This window comes from Monomorium pharaonis, chromosome 4 (assembly GCF_013373865.1).
Source record: "Monomorium pharaonis isolate MP-MQ-018 chromosome 4, ASM1337386v2, whole genome shotgun sequence".
Classification (NCBI taxonomy): Eukaryota; Metazoa; Arthropoda; class Insecta; order Hymenoptera; family Formicidae; genus Monomorium; species Monomorium pharaonis.
Genome location: NC_050470.1, coordinates 15,703,207 through 15,729,282, shown reverse-complemented (window position 1 = coordinate 15,729,282; position 26,076 = coordinate 15,703,207). Strand labels below are relative to the sequence as shown.

Here is a 26,076-nt window from a genome sequence, read left to right as displayed (position 1 = left end):
TTATTATTGGCTTGGTAGATAGAACTTTTTATTTATCATATCCCATATTTTATGAAAAAAAAATTGAACTAATTATTAATATACTGATTGAGAATGGATATCCATTCTCAGACTCATTTTTCAAACAATACATAACAGACTTAAAAACCTTTGCAACAAAAAGTACATATTGGATAATAATTGTAAAAACGACTCACAAGAATCCAAAGATAAAGTTTCTTACTTCATCATTTTATTTATTAAAATAATTGCTCAAGACTTTATATCCATTGCCAAAAGTCTAAATTGTAAAGTAGTGTTTTCCAAATTAAAACAACTAATTAAAAATGGCAAAAACAGTTTGGATGTCATCTCAAATTGTGATGTAGTTTACAAAATATCTTGCTATGAATGTAAAACATCCTATGTAGGTCAAACAAAGAGAAGATTTATTACTAGAATAAAAAAACATAAGAATGACAAAAGGCTGAGAGTCGACACAGCCCGATTTTAAATGTCTTCAAGCACCCTCATGACATTAACGGCATAAACATGTACTACGTAGTCAATGTTCACAGAGTAAGACTTAGAAATAAGCTATACTTTTTATTTGCACTAAATAACAAAAGTATTCCAAAATATACAATTTCCGAGTTATAAATGTATCGGTCTTATAACACAGTTGTTAGCGAGCAAGATAATTAAAGCGCGCGAGATGAGAATAATAGCGTGCAAAATCCGATTCGATCATCGAATCATAAGATAATTTTGCATAATTTTACGTTACCGCACAAATATTTCGTATATATGGCTAGCACGGAACGCAATCAATACTATATACATATGCATTATCCATGCCGTTAGTGTCATGAAGACGCTTAAGGACATTTAAAACCGAGCTGTGTCGACTCTAAGCCTTTTCTACTATAAGCTACTCCCTTCACAACCGCGATTCGGTGCCAAATCCCTGAATCTGGTGGCATTGTCCATTACTTTGAGTTTTCAATATCAAAAAACAGCGCTCTTAAACCTTGATTCTCGATTTTCATCTAAAAAATATACCACTTCACTATACTACTGTCAAGCAGGTACTAATTTATAATTTACTAATTTGGTTATTAATAATATAATTTAACATCTTAAATACGTAATATGTAACAACAGATCATATTTACAGTACATTCTCACATTGTAAGAGATGAAATACGTAACGGACGAATTTTACTGCTTTTGACATTTATAGGCTATAAACTTTAATATCGTTTCCATATGAGAAGTTTTCGTTTTAAATGGATCACTATCAAGAAGGTATAAACTTCGATCTTATGTACATCTATTTTAATTCATTCTTACGTCATCGACATTAACGAATTTAAATATTGACATCCGTTATACTCCGCTTTTGTTTATAAATCGCCGTTGATTACATTTTACCTAACGATTATCGAAAGAACCAAATAACATGTTAAATCCAATTCAAACTTAAATTGTGTATTAATCTATCTACATTTTATGTCATAAATTAATATTAATAATAACCTGCTCATAAGCTCAGGTTTATTTGTTATCTATTTCGATACAATATAATTACAACAACTAAACCCTGTAGTGGCTTATTTGCCTTTTTATTTAATTGTTTGGTAAGTAAGACTTCTGTAATTTTTCATCCTTATGTGCACACTCAGCGTTTACCTTGTCGTTACACATCCAGGGTACCCGGGTGCCCACCACTAGTTTTCCTTAATTCCTTAGTTTGTATGTGAACGTAATCGTTTGGAATCAATTTACTTTATTAAATAAACATCAATAGAAACTATTTAAACCCTTTCCAAGTCCTCCAGCCCGTTACAGCTTCCATAAAAAACAATAGAAGTAGAGTCTTCGAACGCTGCCGTTTTATCTTATATGCGCAGTTTTATCTTCGGTAGCCGGCATTTGTTTAAAATTTAGCAAGGCAAGAGGCTGTGCAGCTATGCGTTAGTCAGAATCATCTTGTTAAAATAGATAGATTTGTACTGCGGAGAAAACCGGAATCACGTGTTGAGCGTACAGCAGCGTGTCGGTAGAGCGTCGCCTCTTTTCTTTTCATAATTCATCGCTGTGTAACAAACATTTGATTTTAAACATTTCTGTAACCGTGCAAGCATATATAATTGTTTATTGGTCCAGAAAATAATTTTCGCATCGTGGAGGAAGAACTATCAAGATCTAAATTCGTAAGGTAAATATTATTCCCTAACATTTTCTTGGCTTTTTCTTACTTTTATCATATTTTTCAATTGGAAAATTCATTTTTATTGAATCCAGATTAAATCGAGCCCAAAGAGGTGAGTATTTAGAACGTCTACTAGGAAGCTACGATGAAGAATCAGACTTCAATGACGACAGTGAAAACGAGGACTGGCTGCCGGATGACATCTAGCCGAACAGCCGCCATCAGATATGGGAATTGCAGGCGAGACGTCTGAAGGGAAGGGAGAGAGTGATGCTGAGTTTGACGAGAGCGAGAGTGAGGATCAAACGGCAGGTGCGTCAGTGGCGAGGAATGCATCGGCAACAGACGAAGGAAAATGCAAATGCGTAACGAAAGACAAAACCGTTTGGAGTAAGACGCCGTTTCAAGTACATCAAACTCCTTCTCACAATATTTTACGTCAAAGAAGTGGCCCACATAGATCTACAGAAACTTTATCAATAAGAGATACTTTCAAAAAAATTATTATACTCGAAATGGTAGATCTTATTGTTCGGTATATTAACAAAAAAAGCCAAGAAAATGTGTGATAATTATAACGCGAAGAATCCGGATTCGCAGCAATCGTGGAAGCCAATAACTATACAAGAGATGTATGCGTTTATTAGGATTTTAATTACTTCTGGGGTTAATGATTCAAACGTTGATCATATAAGTGAAATGTGGAAATGTACTTCGTACCCTCTTTATTGCGCGTCAATGAGCATCAACAGATTTTGTTTCACGCGATTTGTTCGATTCGACGACGTCGATACACGTCAGACACGAACAGAACAGGATAAAGCTGCTTCTATACGTGATATTTGGACAATGTTTAATTCAAATTTGTGTAATATGTACAAGCTGACAGCAAATTTGACAACTGACGAGCAGCTTTATTCTTTCCGAGGCCACACAAACTTTATGCAATACATACCTTCCAAGCCAGCTAAGTACGGAATCAAAATTTGGTGAATTTGTGATGCCGAGAATGTGTACCCTTTGTATGGGATTATTTACACAGAAAAAACTGGAAATGTTCATGAAAAAAATCAAGAAAAGAGAGTTGTAAAAGAACTTGCAGTAAAATTCGAAGGAAGTGGAAGAAATATTATTATGAATAATTATTTTATTACTTTACCTCTTACTAAACATTTATTGTCATGGAAATTAACTATTGTTGGTACTTTGAGAAAAAATAAGTCTTACATTCCAAAACAAATGGTTCCTCATAATCTAGAGAAGAATACTCTACGATGAAAAGAAAAAGCCTCACATGATCACTTATTATAATAAATACAAAATTGGTGTAGATACAATGGATCAAATGGTAACCCGATATACCATACACAGGCGCACTCAGAAATGGCCTTTTGTTATGTTTTTCAATATTTTAGACGTAGGCGCTCTTGCTTCATACATAATTTATTATGAGAATAATAAAATAATTGAAAAGGAAACTAATCAGCGACGTATTTTCATGCGTCAACTGAGTGAGGAACTGGCAAAACTTTTTATTGAAGATTGTTCTATGAATAGCCAAATAATGCGCAACTACACTACAAAAATTTCGATTGAGAGCGTGATCGGACTACAGTTTACTCCTTCCGTTGTTTCAAAAGAACAAAATCTACTTCGAGACAGTACTGGTAGGAAAACAATTACAGGTTCTTGCCATGTTTGCTATAAAGAAACGATCAAAGGACGCAGAAAAACGTGAAGATTTTGTACAGTTTGCAAAAAGCTTATCTGCGATGAACACTGTATATCGATAATTAAATGTATTGATTGCGCTAAATAACTTAAATATTATCCGGTTTATCTTAAAAATTATTGTAATCGTTTATTTATTAATCCCTGTTACCTCAATAAAATATCTATCAATGTTATTAATTAATTCTTGAGTCAAAAGGTCATTTTTCATCTAGTGGGTACCCGGATACCCGGGTGTGTCCGCTAAGCACATGTACTTTAACATCATTTAGTTTAGGTACAAAAAATTTAAAAAGAATTACCAGTGTGTTTTTAGTTTCTAAAAGAGTTAAATAATAGGGATTCGGAGCTTATGTTGAGATTTCAATTTTTATTCAAGTTATAAGCAAAAATATGACAAAATGGGCATTCAGGTACCCGAGTGTGCACATAAGAATTAAATAAAGATTTGTCATACCTCCTCACACACACGTACGCGCGCGCACACACACACAATTTTTTAGATTCCTTTAATTATACGTATAAGAAAATTAAAACAAGTTACAAAAAAATTATTTATAATTATATGATTAATTAAATATTTCCAATAAAGCAATAAAATTGCCTATGTGTGTGTACGTGTTTTAATTGAGTGGATTTAAGTTTCAAATTTTAGACTCCATAAACGAATAACTACTAACTAAATACTAAAGGGATTGCACATGAAACTTATGCATTATTAGCAACTATGTTTTCAATAAAGAAAAATTTAATAACATATATGACCTTGATGAATATATATTTTTTGTCATTAGATGAAGAATGACAAGATAATTGAAAAAGCTCTTATAAATATGGCTCAACTTATGTTATTGGAGGAATATTTACCATCTGTCATGGAAGCGATAAAACATTGTCATCCAACTGGTAAGCAAAACTAATAATTTATTAACTAATAAAGGACGAGGATGTTTTTTTAAATAAAATTCCATAAAATTTTGATCTTTGAAATCGCTGATTACAAATCTATTATCAGAATTTACTATCAAACTTTCTAAAATTTAAAATGATAAATTCAAAAAGCACATAAAAATGATAAATTTTGATGTACTTCAGTTTCGAAACTTTATTAATAACGATCTTTTATACATAATTTAAATTTATAATTATTATTTTAAAATTTAAAATAAAAAAGAGAAAACAAATGGAGTCGGGTGTTGTCATCGTTGGGATTCTTGGTTTAAGCTGTGAACGGTTTCTTGTTACAAAATGATTTAAAAAACGCGTTGAAAAATGTAGTTTTTTAATTTGATATTATATTTTTATCTGCCACATTGAATCTGCCATTTTGAGTTTTAAAATTCAAATTGCAGATTTGTGATTAGCGACCTTTATATTCTCGAATAGTATTCGCTGTTAATTTTAATAAATTTTTAATCAAACAGTTTCAATTTAAAATAATGACACTGTAACATCCGTCTTTTAAAAATTAATTATTTCATTTTTATATCACATTTAAATGAGTCAAAATGAGATTAAATTTGGCAAATTTTTGTGAAAAAAATGAAGAGATACAAAAGTCATGTTTATTCTCCATTGTTATACTTTTATTTATTTGATATTTAAAGTTTATATTAAAAATATATAAAATTTTATTGCTATTCAAGTTTTTACTTTCTAAATTGTATTTGTGTAAAAACAACGTTGACGATAACAATTTCTTTTACAGGATTTACCAGATAGCAAAATGGTATTAACTTTATGTAATATTATAAAAATGAAATCTAATCTAATACTACATAGTCACTGAAAAAATTATTGCGTTTAAACAAAATAGAAATTGATCAATGTCAAAACAGTCTTTTGTTACAAAATGTTTCTAGTTCTTTAATTGCGATAAGAATTGAATAGTAAAAAATCTTGGGTACGTTCCGAATAAGCTTTCGCTAACTATTTTTTTAGTTACAAAGTTGGTAACACTTTAACTAACTTTGTTTTGTTCCGTTATGAATCAACTGATTTAGTTTAATTTATCGTATTTATTAATAAGCAAAAATGAATATTGCTGTATTAAACGAAGCCTTTTCAAGTTCAAGTTCAAGTGATGAAAGTGATAAAGAATTAATGAATTTTATTAATATGGTTGAAAATAAAAACCGTTGCATACATAAAAATTTTATTGAAACTGTTGTTTATATGTATAACAATGAAGAATTTCGAGAATCTTTTAGGTATATAATTATATGTAATAGAATGTAAAATATTTTTATTAAAAAATTGAAAATTAATAAATAATAAAAATTTTTATTATTAAAATAAGACGTTCGACTTTTAATTACCCATATATAAAAAACCAAGAGTTGCAAATTTTATTGAAACTGTTGTTTATATGTATAACAATGAAGAATTTCGAGAATCTTTTAGGTATATAATTATATGTAATAGAATGTAAAATATTTTTATTAAAAAATTGAAAATTAATAAATAATAAAAATTTTTATTATTAAAATGAGACGTTCGACTTTTAATTACCCATTATTGTTATTAAGAGATGATTTAAAGGGTGAAAAAAGTTGTGGCAGAATGCCTATTTCTGCAGGAAAGCAGTTGTACATAGCTCTATATATATTAAGGGCATATCAGATTCATATAGGTAAACTACTTTGATAAGGCTTCGTTTAATACAGCAATATTCATGTTTGCTTATTAATAAATACGATGAATTTAACTGAATCAGCTGATTCGTAACGGAACAAAACAAAGTTAAAAGGTTACCAACTTTATAATTAAAAAAATAGTTAGCGAAAGCTTATTCGGAACGCACCCCTTATTTTAAGACAGTTTTTATGCTTGAAAATATATAAAATTGCTAAACAATCGTGTAGTATCTTCAAGGCGTTTAAGTGATTACGTGTTTTTTTACTAAAAATATTATTTATGAAAATTGGAATAGTGACTTTATTTTATTTTTTGATATTTAAATGTCAAATAATAAGAAAGAGTTAGAAGGAATATGTAATAAATCTTTGTCATAACTTAGCTTGAAACGTGTTTACAGTCTATCATCGTGAATATTTGTTTATAATCGAGCGTATCAAGTTTGTACACGGTACACTATTACTGGAAAAAGAAGATGGCGGACAAATACAAAAATGGTGTCCGGTTTTACCCGGCGTCCGTATTTACCCCACTCTCCCCTAATTGGATTTATTTAACAATAAATATGTCAAATAGATGGTAATTATCGACTATGTAAATAGCCGGCCGCATTCGATACTAACAGATGATGTAATGCTGCCACATTGGGTGCCACAGCCTGAAAATAAAGATGGCCGTGCATGGATTAAACTAAATTCTACATTTGGTTTATTGAAACAAATGTGATACAGACTTCTCGGTGTGCACTGTAGTGAGAATTGTTTTCTTCTGCCGCGTTCTTGGAGATCGCAATTTTTTCTGCGCTAATGGCGCTAAACGCTTCTGCTGCCCAGGCAGTTAAAAACATTTCGAGTGACCGATGAAACAGATTTCACGCGTGGGAAATCGCACATATATTGTAATCTTTAAAAAGGCTGATTGAAAAAAATATCCTGAAAAAGATAATAAAAAACGTCCTAAAAAATAAAATCCTATAATTATATATATTTATCTAGAAGAAATCATATATATCATCACCAAATGAATACGTTTACTAAACCTACTATTATCAGCGTTTTCGACCGGTCTTAGATTAATCGCTTCGGGAGCGATTAATGACATCATAAGGCCACTCACAGCCAGTCTTCTGAAGAATGGAATAACTGTGATTGGCCAATTCTAGAAAAAAAAGAACCTGATGGGTTAACCCAGCCCGGTTTTACCTGGTCGAAAAGGTCATATGTAATTTTTTATTCCAATGTCTTAAAACAGTGAATACGCAAGTTGGTAAAATTAACAACTTTAACCCTCCATATCTCGGGAATAAAAAACTGGCTCAATTTGAAACTTTTTGAGGATTAATGCTTTCATAAACAATCATAAACAATCATTTAGTACCAGGTCTAAATTCAAGGATGGACAAATGGGCTATTTTTATGGTCTTTCTTTTCTTTGTGCAGTTCTGTTTAAAGGCCAAAAACATCCCATTTTGGGCATTCTTTTTTATATTAATACATATTCGTACATATTAATTTTTATCTATTAAATTGTTATCTATTAAATTATAATAATTATATAATTGTTATTTATCTTTTATTTTTACAGTAAGTAAATCAATGGAAGGATGTGCGTTAGCATACGACTATTACAAATGTTTCCATGATTATGATCCAACGGTAAGATAGATATTAATATATATACTGTCCAACAAAAGAACTATTTCAGAGCACGCATAAGTAGAGCAGAGTGGGGAAAGCGTAACGCCTTATTGGCATATATATGGTGCGTCCAGGCCCTTGGTTATTATCTCAATGTCAGCTCATTAAAAATTGAACAAATGAAAAAAATTTTAATTATGTAATTTTAAGTTGCTATTCTTTTATTAAGAATACCAATTTTTCGTAAATGTTATGTTGTTGTCCAATCTGTGCACACTAAAAATAATTTGTAAAGTTAAATTAAGTATCGTACACACACTACCCTCAATGTGAGTGGATCAATTTGACTAAATATAGACGAAAATTAGACTTATATTAGACTTGTTTTATAGATGCGTTTTGCACATCAGAACATGTCCACTAATCTCATTTTTATACCCTTTTTAATCAAATGTCTGTTGTTTAAATATTATCTACACTGTCGAAAAACGCTGTTTAGTCAGTTTAAAACTTGTCTAATTTATTCTATTTAGGATAGCAAATCTAATAAAAAAATTTTAAAAATTTGTACTATTTTCATACATCTAAACTTACAAATCAAGTGTTGTTTACTTTCTTAAATGATTTTGCAAGTGCAGTCATCCGAGCCATAATAACATTTAACTTCTGGAATCGGAAAAACAGTGTTTTTATCAGTCACTGGCAATGTTGCTTAACCGCAAATATCAAATGCGAACTGACACTTTGTGATAATTTATGACTTGATGCTTATAAATAAGGGAAAGTGGGAAGATAACGACCTTAAGGTTTGTCGATTTTTTCAAATTTCTGCGATGATGTAAAAATAACACGAAACCACAAAATTTTTTAAAAAGTTTATTTGGACCAAACCAGGTATTTCTTATAAATTTTAAGTTGTTGAACTGAATACGAAGCCTGTTTAACTTTATTATGTCAGATTTTTTATTTATCCTAGAAAAAAACACCAAAATCAGGGATAAAACACCAAGTAACAGGTCGTAATAACCTGAAACACTGTTTGTTTACTGATGAATTCATAAACCCATAAACCCATACATGAGCCCTGAACTCATAAACCATAAACCTACAAACTCTGAACCCATAAACCTATTAACCTATTCAAATTACTATTCAAATTACTTTTATCCCCAATTTTGGTTTTTTCTCAAATAAATAAAAATATTATGGGGTTAGATGGGCTTCAGATTTGGTTTCAACGACTTTGTCATCAGTTGCTCCCGTAAATAAAACATATTGAAGTTTTAGCCTTCCCTTACAACTCAGTTTTTCAAATTTCAGCTTTTAATATTATTAACAAACGTCACAGTAATTTAAAAAAAAGAAGCATTATCTCCGCTCCGAATAAATATAGAATTAATTTTTTTAATGCAGAAAATAGCAGTAATTGAATTATTTATTTGGTTTTTCAATATAATAAAAATACAAGCAGCCGTTTCATTTATTTATAAGAAAACATAAACCTTTTTGCTTAAAGTCTTTTATTAAACAATTTAATATAAAAATTTCACTTAGCTTTCAAGTGTACATGGAAGTATAATTTTTAACGAGTAAAACGCACCATCACCCTTCCTTTTTCCTCCATGTCTCATTATTCCCTTTTCTCCTTACCCTTCTCTTCCTCCTTCCACTTCTTTTCCTTTTCGTCCCAGCTTTACCATCTGTACTCAACCCATAATTCTTCATTAGACAACGTTCTCTTTTCTTGTTTGTCCATTAAATCTTCTAACAATTAGACCCGATTTCCTCCAGACCAGATTCCCCTCCCTTTTTCTTTCCCCTTCCAACTTCTTCTCCTTTCGATCTCTCCTCTCATCTTCTCTCTTCTTATCCTCTTCATCCTTTCCTATACACTTCTTCTGAATTTTCTTCTACTTCTCCTCTTCACTCTTGCTCCCATTTACCCTCATTCTCTTCTACCATGTTCCACCACTCTTCTCCTACTCTTCTTGCCTCCTCGTCTTTTTCCTCCTTGCGCTTCCTCTCCTCCTTTAGCTCCTTTTTTGAATTCTCCAGTTTCTCCCCCTGTGCATTCCAATCTCTTTTCCCTCTCTTCTTACTTCTTTTCTCTTCCTCGTCTCTTCCTTCTTCAACCTCCTCCTTCTCCCCCTGCTCCCTTTCCTGCTTTCCATTCTTGCAGCCTGTCTCTTTCTCCATTACCTTCTCTAATGTTTTCCCGCTCTTCTGCTCCTCCGTGTCTCGCCGAGTGGTATCCGTTTGCCCACATCAATATTGGCCACGGTCCCGATTGGCGACGGCAATATTGGCCACGATCCCGATTGACCACAGGGTGGATTGGCCATGCGTCAATATTGGCCATGTCAATATTGCCCACGTTATTATTATGCCACGAATTAATATTGGCCATGCGTCAATATTGCCCACGCGTCAATATTGACCACGCGACAATATTGGCCACGCGTCAATATTGCCCACGCGTCAATATTGGCCACGCGTCAACATTGCCCACGTCAATATTAATCAATTTTTTTTGTTTAGCGGGGAAAGTCGCAAACCCATGTGGTGCAGAAAAATGCTTCGAGCACACACATCACACACACACACACACACACACACATGGGGGGGGGGGTTGCAAGGAGGGCCTTTGGTCCCCCTCCCGCATCCACCCCGTCCAAGTCGCAAACCCATGTACAGTAGTGACGTGGCCAATAATGATGCGTGGGCAATATTGACATGGGCAATATTAACGCGTGGGAAATGTTGACGCGTGGCCAATATTGACGTGGCCATTATTGACGTGGCCATAATTGACGTGGTCAATATTGACGCGTAGCCGTTATTGACGTGGCCAATATTGACGTGGCCAATCCACTCCGTGGTCAACATTTACGTGGCCAATATTGACGTGGCCAATCGGGACCGTAGCTAATATTGGGCAAACGGGACGTGGGCTTCCGTCTCGCCTGTCCTCCAGCTCCTTCCCGTTCTTCCTCCTCCGTTCCTCCTTCCTCTTATCCGTTTCCTCTTCCGCCCAGTTCCTTATTTTTTCTCCTTGTCCCTTCCTTTCCTTCTCCCTTCCTCCTTTGCCTCCTTTTTTTTTACTTCCGCCCCTGCATTTCACTTTCCACTTTTCTTCTCTTCCTTCTTCTTTCTTTTTCCTCTCTTCCTTCCTCGTTCCTCCTCTCTTTCTCCTCCTGGTTCTTTCTCTGTTCCTTTTCCTTGTCGCCTGCCTCTTTCTCTTTTCTACCCCTGACCTCCTCTTGCTCACCTCCGTGCCACGCCTTTCCTTCTTCTCTTCTCCTGCCACTTCCTCCACTTTCCTTTGTACCTCCTTTCTCTTTTTTTCCCCTCTCCAAGCTCACTTCTGTTCTTTTTCCACCATCTCTATCTCCTCCTCTTTTCATACACCTTTCTCTCAGTGCCATCACCAACTCCTCCAGATATATTCTTATCTCCCTCAATTCTCCTATCATCTTCTCCATGCTTCCCTATTCCTCTTTCACTTTATCTCTCCTTCTCTATCTATTGTATCAAAACTCCTACGATTGAACTCTCATCTATCTTTTTTTCCTGTCTCTTGACCTCTCTTCCTCGTGCTCAACTTTCCTCCTTAATCTTTACGGCTCGATTCCAATCTTCCGCCTACACTTCTGTCCTCCCTCTCTCCTCCTCGAATCAACTTTGATCGATGCTTCAATATGTCGATTGCTTTCTACCAAGCACTTCCACCGATATCTTCCGCCGTCTCTCATCCTCTCTCCTGCTCACGGCGCCCTTTTTGAGCCTCTCTGCGCTTTCTACGTCTACCATCCTCATCCAGCCTCTTCCACGTCAACTACTCTTTTTCCCATTCTTCCTATTCCACTTCTCCTTCTTCCGTCAGAATGTTTCCCAGCTATCCTGTTTCTTCCTTCTAATTGCCCGTCTATTTCTCACCTCCTTTTTACCCGCACTCCGTTTTCTCACGTCTCCTGACCTTTTCTTCTTCTTCTCTTTATACAAAATCAGAGCGCGGACTCCACTATTCACTTAGCAACGGTGCTATTTTTCGCCCCGCGACCTTTCTACTTTTTTTCTAATAAAATGATAGCGGATGTCAATATGCTTTAACCGCTTATAAAACTTCAGATTTTTTGCGAGACGTATTGCATTTTGATTATCTATGAATAGCACGGTAGTTTCAGAGCATTGATATCCGGTATCATTAAGCAACTGCTTGAGCCATATTGGTTCCTTTGCCACAGAAGCAGCAACAACGTACTCAGCTTTCGTTGTGCTGAGTTACAAGTTTCTGTTTATGAGAGGATCATGTTATCGGTCCACTGGCAGTGTGCAGACGTAGCAATCTGACGGCTTTTCTAAACGGTGTTTTAAGTTAACAGCCTTTTTCTTTGGCTGGTCGCAAATAAGAGTGAGAATCCGCAGAGATGCTTATGGCTCCAGCATTGATCATGCCAAATTTATTTATGACACTTTCTACATACACTCACTGATGCGGAAATATCGATTTCCCTTCGCGATTCCTTTTTATGTACATATTCGCAAACACACTTTAATCTTCTAATGTAATATCGTAGGCTCTTTGCAGAGCTTGAATAATGCAGTCTAAGTTATCTGTCGACTTGGCATGATGCCATCGTCAAACAACGCAAGATGTACGTTGCAATTTTTAATTTTGCTACGAAACATGCACTTCTCTGCTTCATTTTTACAAAAATTAAAACGTTTAAAAAAATGAGAACTTTGCTTGTTTAACCCTCTGCCTACCTTATTTTTCTCCCGATTCCTACACACAGGGGTTACGCTAACCCCAAAATTTCATTGACTTATATCTCCAAATGTATTTAATCAATTTTAACTTTTTTTTTTTAATTGAAAGGAAAAAATTTCAGAATTATGATGGTTTTGGCTGAAAAGTTGAAGATATTAAAAGAAAACAAATTTTTTGAAAAAAATGAGAAAAAAACGAAAAATTTTTGTAAAAATTTGCCTTTTTTTCAAACGCCCGTATTTATTTAAAAAAAAATAGATAAAGTAATTAAAATGGTGATCAATGGAAAGGGGAAGAGTTGTACTTTAAGAATCTATTGTCAGTTTTTTTATTCTGTTCAAAAAATATATTTATTTCATAATGTAAATTTAGTAAAAAATGAATGCAGTTTACACACAATAGTAAAAGAAAATAGTAATATTTATTTGAAAAATATAATTATTAATACACAAACACATAATTATTAATACAAAAATTATTTATTACAAAAGATTTTTTTTGTTAGAAAAATTTTTTAATCTGTAATGCTACAATTGCAGCATATTTTCGCAAAGTGATCGCGACATTGATAATATATATAAGTACTGTATGCGTAAATGATACGTAATGAACAAAAAAATAATTTTTACTTATCCTTTAAATTTGGAACTTTTCCATTTTTTGTTACGTTCCCTACACACGGGGTAACTGTAACTCCAACATACACTTTCGATGCTCCTACTTTTGTTGTTTTCAAAACATTGACAACGCCTAAAGAGAAATAAGTAGAGTACAGTTCAAACTACCCCCCCCCCCTTGTCCCAGCATCCCCTTGCTAAATACTTTTAAGTAGCGGGCATTTCAAAATCGACTGGGGTTACCGTAACCCCATGTGTAGGCAGAACGTTAAGGCCATAGAGTAATTTCCATAGTTTGCACACACATCCTCTCAATTCAATTGGGACGTTGGACTCTCTGGAATCTTCATAAAGATGTTCTCCTTGAGTTCCCCGTAAAGAAACGCTGTCTTGACGTCGAACTGTACCATTTCGAGGTCTTCATGTGCGATCAGTGCCAGGAACGTGCGAAGAAAGTCGTATCGCACGACCAGAAGAAACATCTCGTTATAATCGAGACCAGGTTTCTGAAGGAACCCTCTTGCGTATAGTCGTGCCTTGAAGCGACTAATGTCTCCGGAAGCCGTGCGTTGCATTTTGAACATTCACTTGGAATCAATAGGTGTTCTATTTTTTTCTGCAGGCACAAGCGACAACATCTCATTCTGTTCGATAAGACTCCAACTCCCTTTTGATTGCTTTACGCCATTCTTCAGCATTGTATTTTGAATTAACCGCCTCGAAGGAAGATGGTGTTTCCCATTCAGCCATATTCACCTGGTATCTTGCCAGTGATTTGATAGAATTGCGATTTCACAAGTAATATTGTTGCTGAGTAATCCGAAATTGAGGTTGCTCTTGGTTTGATGATTCGTCGATCTTTTTGTTGATGTCCTCTTGACGGAGAGAATTCCCAGCAACCACTGTTACCGATTGATCTGCTGATTCCTCTTATTTCTTCTTTTTCAACCTTAAAACATCTGGTCATAAGTCTTCCAAGCTGGCTCTTCCAAGCTAGAATCGGTAACAGTGGTTGCTGGGAATTCTCTCCGTCAAGAAGACATCAACAAAAAGATCGACGAATCATCAAACCAAGAGCAATCTCAACTTCGGATTACTCAGCAACAATATTACTTGTGAAATTGCAATTCTATCAAATATTGGCAAGATACCAGGTGAATATTGCTGAATAAAATTACTGTGAAATTACACTGTCCAAAAATGAAATTATTGTGTCCAAAATTTCTGTGTCGAAATAAAACGTGTACGTTATTTGAAACGTGTACGTTATTTTGTGTTTATTTGCACCGTGTCCATTTGCACTGTGTCCAATTGTACTGTGTCCAAGTGAAGGCCACTCTTTGAGATCACTACATGTCACGTTAGTTTCCTTGGCCTGTCTGACTTTGAAGAGCATCTGGAAAATTATTTCTTTGTTTGACGCCATGTGCAACTGCACGCCCGTCCACCAGAACTGTATCTTTGTGATCCTTGAAGTGAACTTCATAGTTCCTTGTTGTGCATGCTCCGCCGAGAAGTGATGTTTTTGGATGTTCGGTACGTAGAAAACATTTTCAATCCTGCTTTCTTACCACACGTTGTCTACATTTTTTTTTCAATAAGCACAGTCCCCGTGTCGCGGACCTCACAAGTGGTGTTGTCTCTTAAAGAAATTATCTCGTGTGAGTTATGCTTGAATTCCACAAGCCTTATATCGGCCGCTAAGACTCGATTCTCCATCGCCAAGCGACCTACCTCTGTACTACTTTGGTCGGCTATTCTACACTCAGAAGCGTGCCGTTGTCGTTTGTCGTGTGTGGAAACTGGTTTTCTTCCACGATCGGAGTTCTCAACTACAAAGCACAATTGTCCGTGTCTGAACTATCCTTTTCATCACGTTTTTTTCTTACGACAATTTTGCGCGTAATGGTTTCTTCGTTTACAATAAAAGTATTCTGTGTTCTTTTAGTTTTTTTCCAGAATTCTCGGGCTTCTTCTCCTTCCTGTTGCTAATCGTTGTCAAATGCACTCGTGTCATTCTCAGCTGCAAGTCGCATTTCTTTCTTGATTAGCCGCTCCTGCAAAACATAAATGATTTGCATCTCAGGATTCACACTATCTACGCGGTGATAAAAGCATTGTATTTTAATGGTAGATTGCCAAGAATCTTCGTTATTATGGCGACATCGGATACTGTTTCGTTAACGTTCTTCAATTGCTTGGCCATGTTCTGAATTTTCTCCACGTGCGGGACCACAGAATCGGTTGAATTAATTTTATATTCATAGAATTTCTACATGAGGAGAAGCATATTTGACGCTTATGTGCGTTAATTTATCGCAATTTGTCCTTCTCCTTTGCAGTGGCACAGGTGATTAGGCACAAAGGTGATTCGTTTCACGCAATAGCTCCGGTGCTATGCGGCGAAAAATCACCGTGCACGTGCTGCAAGCGTAATTCTAAAAATCTTATCATGTCACCCAGGTCACGCAATTTCCTTTATGCTCTCATAACACCTGAGTCCATAACCTGTTAAGGAAAGTGGGATAGACATTTGGAAATTGCTCGGAAAAGAGAGACGAGACGGACTCAATTAACATTGTAGCTTTATTGTATCATGTGTGAGCGAGCACGACCGGAACAAGACTCACCGCGCCGAGTATAAGATTAACCATCGATCAACACAGATATCTAAGCAATAATAAAAACCCATGTACGTGCCATAGAGTACACAATATTACTATATTTGTTACTGTTTACAAACTATGCTTACAAACGCGTGCACGTGGAGCATGGATCATTCTCAACAAATGTAAGCGTTTGTTTTTTAGACAAACAGTTATAATCTAGACAAATTATTACCTTACAATTTTTAATATTAAAGTTTGACTAATTTTACAAATTTTTTTATAAAAGAGACCAATTTCTTAAATATTGGACTAAATTTAGAGGGATTTTATCCAAATATATTGAATAATCTAGACCTGATCATAATTTCAGTATTTTTGCAACAGTTTCTAACAAAACTTACACGAAGTACTAGACATTTTATATTAATTTCGGATTATATTTGGACGTTTAGATGTATAAAATTTGTTTAATTATCTCTATTCAATCAAAAATTTGTCTGGAATACATTTTTTATTTGTCCGTGTTGTCCAACTCTTGTCAAGTTGGACCATCGGGGTATATCACATTTGGCGTCCGAAATGGCCACGCGTAAATTTGACCACGTTTGAAATGGCCACGTTTGGAATGGTCACGAGAAATATTGCACGGAGTTCAATTTGCCCACGTCCGAAATGGGCACGTTCGGAATGGCCACGGGATATATTGCACGAAGTTCGATTTGCCCACGTTTGAAACGACCACATTCGAAACGGCCACGTTCGGAACGGCCACGTTTGAAATGGCCACGTATGTTTTACTTGAGCATGCGCAGCGGTCATATCCTTATGCTTCTTGGCCACAAGCGCATGCTCTGCCTAGTACAAGCCATGAAAAAATGCACGCTAACCCATGTACATTGCAAACAGTGTAAAGTTCACATGTGTTTGCAGGTTTTCAATACAATGTACATGGGTTAGCGACTTGGACAGGGTAGACAAGAGACTTGCACGTCTCTTACACGCCCCTTGCACGCCCCACGCGCGTGTGTGCGTGTGTGTGTGTGCACGTGCGCGAAGCATTCTCTGCACTACATGAGTTTGCGATTTTCTACACAAAACAAGATAGTCGTTAAAATACGTATGTATATATTTGATAATCACGCATTTTTGCATGGTTTGTGCTAAACAGAGCATGCGCTTGTGACCAAGAAGCATGAGGATATGACCGCTGTGCATGTCAAGTAAAACATACATGACCATTTTGAACGTGGCCGTTTCGAACGTGGTCGTTTCGAACGTGGCCATTTGAAACGTTACCATTTCGGACGTGGCCGTTTCAAATGTGAGCAAATCGAAATTCGTGCAATATATCCCGTGGCCATTCCGAACGTGGCCATGTTGAACGTGACAAAAAAAATTGACCAATTATATCCCCTCATCACATTTTATGCTCAAGTGAAGTAACATGTATCAATTTATATCTCCTAAAAGAAAAGCAAACAATATTTATTTTTTATTTTCTACCTGGCCTTGTTTCTTCTTCTTTAAAGATGATAATAATGCGCTGCTGAACATCTGGCAATATTCTACTATCTTTTGCTATCGTTTTGAGTAAATTAAATAAAACTTAAGTAGAATAAAAAGGCATTCGTAATATGAAATCGAGTCATTCGATGGGCATTTTAATAGTTACTGTTGTGCTAATAGAAAACATTTCGAGACCTCGCGTTACCATGGCTGAGACTGGTGCAGCATGAATCGTAAGACAGTGTGATGGGTGTTACTCCTACATGAATTGGTCTATAAAAAAACCTACGAAAACTCGTCTCCTCCTAAATAGTTTTTTTGTTGGACAAAGTATATAGATATATATTAACAGATTATAATAATTTTGCAAACAACCCTGGCGGAAAAATTTCTACAAAATTCTAAAAATGTCTTTTTCTAATAAAATTTTTCTAATAAAAATATTAGAATTGGAACACTTTTGTAAATTTTTGTAGTTTTTTTAGAATTTTGTAAAAGTTTTTCCGTCAGGGAAAAACTAAAAAAAAACTTTAGAAACATAAATACAAACTAGGAAGTATTTTCTATTGTATAATGTAACGGTTTTTGTTATGAATTTTGCAATAACCAAGTTTTTTGTAAAACAAAAATGGATACCTAATGGACAAAACCGATATAATAGGCAATAATACTATATTTTCTTTTCTTTTTTGTACACATGTACAAAATACTTACAAGTTAATACGTATATATAGTTATATTTATATACCATAACCGCGCTCGCGAGCGACGGTCAACTCGTCCCTGGTCGCGGTCCGGATGTCGGGGCGACCGTTTTCTTGTAAATTTTCCCACAAGATATTCGATTGGGCGCCAGGTACGTTGAGCGTACCACTCTTCTCTCAATCCACGGGAGATTGCGCTTAAATGGACAAAGTCACGAAAAGAATAAGCCTCATAGGCGATCAGGCGTCGGCGGCTCCGATATCCAGCTACTCAGCCCTAAAATGGCAGAGGGGGAGGTTCGGCGCGGGTGGATGGAGTCGGGAAGACAAGAGAACTATCGAGACAACACAAGTTTAACAAAAAAATTAACAAATATATTTGAAAACAAGTGATATAAAATTACAAGACTTCGTTGAGTGGCAATGGTAATTCGCGCGTGATACAATCGGAGGACCGCTCGGAATTAAGTTTGACAAACGCGGGGCAGATTTGAAACGAATTATTTTGCGTATGCGGGAATTCTCCGACTTGTCTACGTTTTATCCTGCGTCGTTGGTGGACGCCAAACGTTGGTGGATCCCGATAACAGTATTTGGATAACAGTGTCGCCAAGGGCGATCGGGACGAACAGCAACTCCGAGCTCGCGCGACACGCGACGGACTCGTGCTCTTCCACACGTTACAAGATCTCGCGAATGACATGCGCGATAGATCTTATGAGCTCGCCAACGAGACGGTACAAAACAATGAGATGAAATCGGACAAGAGCGCAATTAACAGAAATTCGCGATGCCGATGCGACAGATTAAATCAAATTTTACTAACAATAAATTATAAATGCGACAATTCACAGCGCGGTTAATAACTTGCGACACGACTACAAGACGAAATTACAATTGACTCGGCTGCGGATCGGGACGCATACGCAACGTAATCGTAATACGAAACGAACAGCACGGAGCGAATCCATGCGGGCGGGCGCGATCGGGCGAAGCAACGATAATTCAATAAATTCGTGACTCTAATCAAATGACTACAAGATCGTAATACTCTCGTGACTCTTTCGCGAGTCGCCCAATCGCGAAATCGGTGGCTTTACAATTCTAATACGACGCTCGTCTCACCAAGCCGGTTTCTTCGTCTCGGCCTTGTCCGGATCGGGATGTACTCCGGCTTCTGCGTCCTCACAAGATTCACAGCTCGGGACCTCGGATCGCACACACCGACAAGATAACGTCCGCAGCTCGACTGAGGGATCCTGGATCCTGCGGGGGCCGCTCGGCGACGAGTGAGTCCCAGATACGCACAGTAATAAACGGACACAGCAGGCTGAATGAAACGGACACAGACCAAATGCGCACAAACCAAATGCGCACGGACCAGATACACACGGATCAAATGCGCACGGACCAAATGCGCATAGTCGCAAACCTATGTGGTGCAGAGAATGCTTTGCGCGCGCGCACACGCACACACACACACACACACACACACACACACACACACACACACACACGGAGGGGTGTAAGGGGGGTTTCGCCCCCCTCCCCCCCTCAGTAGAGGTACCCGAAAAGTCGCAACCCATGTGGTAAGTTTGTTGGTTACTGTGTCCGTTTGGTCTCTGTGCATTTGGTCCGTGCGCATTTGGTCCGTGTGCATCTGGTCCGTGCGTATTTGGTCTGTGCGCATTTGGTCTGTGTCCGTTTCACTCAGCCTGCTGTGTCCGTTTATTACTGTGCGCATCTGGGACGCTCCCTCGGCGACGCGCCCCACCTTGCCTCCGATAAGCCGGATTCTTATTGGCCGCGGTTTTCCAAAATCGATTTTCGCGCAACGCGTAGCGTGCACGCCGTCGCTTGCTGATTGATCCAAGCGCGGTGGTCGATACTGTTGGGCCCCGTGCACGAAAATTTTTGGCGCTTTCCTCTGCGGCAGATTCTTCTCTTCTTGCCGGGCGCATCCTCCGCCATCGGGACATTATCTCCTCCTCGACGAGGGCGTTTACTGATTATAAGCTGTCGCGATCTCCGCCGGAACTTATGCGGGATCGGGTCTGAAGTCGCCTCGTCGGGACACCGGTCTCGCGTGCCTTCGCTGGATCCTGAAAGCGTGATTCGGCGGCAGTATCGGAATTCTCACAAGATGGAAATTGTAGGCAAGATAAGGGCGGTATTACTTACGGACCCCCGCTCAAAAAGGGTCTCCGTTATTCCCTCGATGTCCGCTCACTCTGCGACCTCCGTGAAGGTTCTCCGTCGAGACGAGACGTCCGAAAATTACAAGATAGATTGCTGTGGCCACCGATTCCCGTCGCACTCGCGATGCAGCGCTTGCAAAAATCGATTAATGAACGATTAATGAACGATTAATTAACGATTAATGAACGGACAAGACACAGGACGTCACACACACAAAAATACGAGATAACACACTTTCGCGTCCGTTCTCGAGCGGGAGGACGCAGGACTCGCGTGATGTTAACGCGTAAGGGCCATGAAGGCCCTTGTGACGGACAGCAGCCTGCGGCTGTCACGTCACAATACATATATATGTATATACACTGGCGCAAAAAACGGGACAAAGATTCCGACCAAATTTTTAAGCAATCTTCAAAGTGACGTAACATAGCGAAAAATTATCTAAATTAAATTTTTTTTAATTAAAGGGCAAAGACTCTACTTTAAGAATTCCTAGACAAAAGTTCGATCTGATTTTTGGTAAAGTTAATTCTGTGTTTCGGCCGTTTGAAAATGAGAATACTATCAAAAATTATTATTGAAAGAGTTATTGAGGATTATTAAGAGGATTTTACACCGTCGGTATGACAATGGGCACCACTATTTGCCTAATTTCTTATGCCGGTTGTTGTGAACGCAAATCCTCGCGTTCGACGTTAATTGACTGTTACTATGTCACCCGTTAAGAGGATGCTAAACTGCTTGTCAAACTTGATCGAGGTCGATAATGTAGAGTCATTTTATAGATTTAGAAACCCTTTTCCAGAATTAATGTTTATGTATTAATATCAGCTTATGAATTAAATTTCATACCAAAAATTAAAAAAAACTTTTCATATTGCTCTTTTAAGACACGAAATGTTTACCAATGCGTATCTTTTTTATTAAGACGCCTACGCTCAATCTAAAAGCATAGTATTGTTCTTTCATGTTCACTTGTGTACGGACCTGACTTGATTTATACGTACAAGGTGCACAACTTTTATATCAAGCACATTTTGTTACGAGTCCACGCCAGACGTCGACAATTATAAAATATTTTTTGGTTTTTCGTATAAAATTGTTACGTCCGTACACTATACATCGTCTATACTTTAATTGTAGAAAAGAATTTTTAATTCTGTAAATGCAATAAAAAGATTGGCATTGATAAAAATTGTCGGTAAAACAGATGACTTTAGAATCCCCTTAACATCTCTCTTATTTCGCGAACGAGGGAAGATGTTTGTGTAATCAGTCCGCTTTAGAACCGTGACTGAAACACACATAGTTCTTGACAGTATTCACCGTAAAAATATTGTATTCTCGTATACTTGTATTATTCGTTGTGTGATTAAAGTCTGTCTTTGTCGAATATTACTTAATTATTTTCTCCCTTCATTGACGGAAATACGCGAAGTTAATCGAGCAAAGGAGATTGGCATTAATTTTATTTGCTGCCGAATAAAACGGTAACATCCTGTATAAACGAAATAATTTTCTTCAAAACAAAGCATAACTTTTGCGGTTTGTTATTCAAGAACTAAAATTCACTTGCTGCTTTTTAGCACGTGATTATTTTGAAATCTGTATTTCGAATATACGAAAACGTATCAATTTACTGTAAACAAACAGTTTACTCCTACACAGTAAGTTTTAAAAATTTATTTACTGGCTACCTGAATATTAGTAAGTGATTTTCTAGACATAAAAAATTTATCAACAATTTTCCGTATTATTTGCCTTGACTTGAAAATTATTTGACTTAAGTAATTCGGTTTCTAAAAAACAGCAATTTTCTTTTTTTTTGTATTGTGACGGTTCGCCTTTTCCGAACGCCTCGGACAGGCTCGACGGGTGCCAGAATTCAGGAGAAGGGGGGAAACCAACTTGCGCACACCGAAATCAGTTAAACAACTCTTTATTGGAGTCCTTTCACATACAAGTCTTATCCTATTTGTAATCTCAACCTAGGCGCAATACTTAACCTATGGCGATATTTACAATATTTATAAATTATGCTAGTTGCGTCGGTCGGGTGGGAGCGCGTGAGTGCGCAGCAGCTTGTATCGCGGTTCGCGTCGCGAAGCGCGGAGGTGGTCAGGAGGTCGATGACTGACTAGCACCAGGTCGCGGAGAGGCCAGGATCTACTCCGTCTGCGAGAGTCAAAGATGACCGAATGCCGGCTAGAACCAGCGGCGTGAGAGCGAGGACTCTTTCATTGGCCGAGATATGAGGATGCCGAAGACTGGCTAGCACCAGGCTACAGAGGGACTAGGACCTTCTCTGTCAGCGAAATCAGAAAAGGATCTGGGACAAGACTGGATGTCTCATCTTGATTGCGTCCGGCTTATATACCTGTCGCGACAATCTTGTTGTGAGCGTTTTGATCTGAACGGGAGTTCTTCCCGAGATAGATCTGGGGTTCACCTGCCTTAGAAGTTAGGATCCGAAGGGCAGAGGATTCGTAGGTTGATTGAAAAGATGGCTTCTTGCTTGTTCGGCTTTCGGTCTTTATTCTTGTCTCTAATTTACAATCAGCTGTGCTGCACGTATGGTGTTAGGTGACACTCGCGATAAGCGTGTAGTAAACCGACGTAGCTCGGACGTTGTTAGTTACTCTCCACCCGGTCACTGCGCGTATTGACATATATAGCTAGATGACTTGCTGGCTTAGTGCGACTTTTAGAGGCCAATGACCGTGTGTCGGTTGCTTCCGCGAGACTTTCGACTGGAACGCGATAAGCCTCGCAGTTTAATTGTGCAGCGTTACTTATTGCTAGGGCGATACGGAACTGCTTCCGAGCGGTTCCATATCGCGATGTTGTAAGCTTACGAAAGTTGCTTCTCGCAACGTCTTTTCGAAAAATAATGCGTTTCGCAATACTAATCTATCGGTTGTAACTTGGCTTACAACAATCCCCATATGTTCCCAGTGATGGGAACAATGGTTTTCCGTGGGGAATATTAGGCTCTCGGGAAAGGCATCTGAAAACGCCAAGTTTCGTGTAGTGAGGCGGGTAGTCGACCCCGGGACTGATGACAGTCATCACAGTATAACAACAAATAAGATTTGAACAAAAGTACACATACATGTACATTCACACATACATATAAACCGATAAACATTTACATAAAATGCAGTGCAAACACTGATCTGAGCAGGTTGCTAAAATGGCGAATCTTTTGTTGACTTCACTGAAATTGGCGCGTCACCTATCCGCTATATTCAGATCAGTAAATGTAAATTTCCACCGATAAATTTCAGTGCCACGTGATGTGCAAAATCCGACCATCAACCTTGACGTAGTGCACATTAAACATCAAACTCATATATAATTAACAAAAAACATCGTATCGAATATTAGTAAGATTTTAACGAGAAATTTGTGAAAAATGATAACAAACTTTTACTTTTTTAATAAAAGAAAATATGTTTGATTTTCGTGAGATATAAAAAAGTCACATTTAACAAGTCAAACTTTCGCCTAGAGATTTTTAAAGTAGATTCTTTGCTCTTCAATTAAGAAAAGGTCATGTAATTTGGATAATTTTTCGTAAAGTTACGTCACTTTGAAAATTGCCTAAAAATTCGGTTAAAATTTTTGTTCCGTTTTTTTTTTGCGCCAATGTATGTATATTGCAACGACCTGTTTTCTCGCACGATCTAACTCGTCGAAATCCAGGACAAGCAGGTCTGAGACAGCAGACATGGATTTTTTTCTCTTAATTGCAGTTTTTATATTTGACAGTTTAGCTATTTATACATTCTATATTTAAAATATTTACAGTGGTTGACCCGCATATACAAGTGGTTTTGTTTCGATTCCACTGTTTACGAATCGCGATAGGTCGTCGCGGGGTGCGCGGCGCAAGCGCGCGGTAGTCATGCTAGGCCCGATGTTTCCGCGGTGAGTGCACGTGGGGTAACAGCGTTTGCGGAATCTCTGCGTGTTTTCGCAGGTGAGCAGGGTTTTCGGGAACGATCCAATATCGTTAGATTGGATCTCGAGAACACTTAGAAGTGATAGAGAACGCTCTATCTCTTCTGCTCGCCGGCTTAAAAAAAGAAACTGAGTCGAGTGAAGCCAAGAACGCTCGGCTAACAATAAGACGGAGAATTCTCCACTTTAGTTTTCATTCGAGAGAATTTCCTCACAGATATCCAACGAATCGGGACAATTGGGTACCGGAGCGCGAGAAAAGTGACGCTATTTTTTGAAGAAAAGTAAAGGCCTTTTATACCGCTCTCGACGGCGGATCGGGGACCTTCGGTGATCCTCGGCTCCCCTCCGCGCTCAGCATCCCGACAATCGAGATGTCGGTCGGGGATAAACGCGGGTGCGGCCAAAACGGTTGTAGTTCTGGCCGAATGTGAAAATTTATGACGGGGTTATGCCGTGTGGCGTCCCGGTAGTTGGTTGGTCGAGTCGGTCGCGGTCGCTGTTCGCCGCGTTACAGAGTTTGTTACATCATCCCGCCACCGTAAGATAGCGCCTGAATTTGAGGCGCTCACTGACCTCCGGTCTCGGAGTAGCTTATTTAAAAGATGTTATAACTTTTTTAAATTGATATACAAATATTTTCGTAGCGAGAGATGAGAAGGAGGAGGAGGAGGAGAGAGAGAGAGAAAGTGTGTGTGCTGTATGTCAGCTAAGCACAACAAACACCAAGGTGTAATAGTCAATTGTTTTGCTTCTGCCTACCTTCTGAATCCTACCCATAATATGCTGTTTCTACTTATAACTTAAAAACCAAGTTGCCAAAGAAAAAATTATGTCGGAACTCAATTACAAATATATTAAAGGACGAGTAATTATTTTAAATCACCCTGTTTATGTGTATATATGTATATATTAAATAAATTTGATAATGTATTATAAATTACATTCGTTATAATTGATGTAAAACTGCACAAACTTTTTCTAGGAATTAAATTAAACATTTTTAATAAAATAATATGTTGTATATATTTTCATATATAAAATTTTACTTTTTTAGATTGCCATGTATGCATAAAAATATTTTGGACTCTTTTTCGGATAAATATGAATGCAACTTTGGTTCATATTTATAAATCATATGAGGAGGATTTCAGTATGACCAAGCATTAGATTATAAAATACTTGCATTGGATTTAAAAATTGAGAAATTACAAACATGTAAAAATAAATATTATGTGTTAATTACACACAACTTATATCTTAATGATTTCCCGTTTCACATTCCTTTTAATTCTTTTATATAAAAACATGAGTTATATAAAAAAATTTATTGTTATACTTATGCTACACGTTATTTACGAGGGTTTGATTATATAAAAAAGGAGGGGAGTGTGCACCTTTCACGAGAATGTATATATTATTGCGTGTGAACTCCGTTGTAAACGCGAGTTTTGTTAGAAAAAATCAATATATCGATCGCCGATGTCAGTGGACGGTTGTGGTCGTCG

General features: G+C 37.2%; 1 protein-coding gene across 1 annotated transcript; it reads left to right on the top strand.

The window, feature by feature from the left end:
- Positions 1-2,526: 2,526 nt before the first annotated feature.
- Positions 2,527-25,835, top strand: LOC105831060. The gene is made up of 4 exons (XM_036285758.1): positions 2,527-2,826; positions 4,720-4,831; positions 8,147-8,217; positions 25,626-25,835. Exons 2-4 carry the CDS (start codon positions 4,720-4,722, stop codon positions 25,641-25,643), a joined length of 201 nt encoding a protein of 66 aa, XP_036141651.1. The 5' UTR covers positions 2,527-2,826; the 3' UTR covers positions 25,644-25,835.
- Positions 25,836-26,076: the final 241 nt, after the last annotated feature.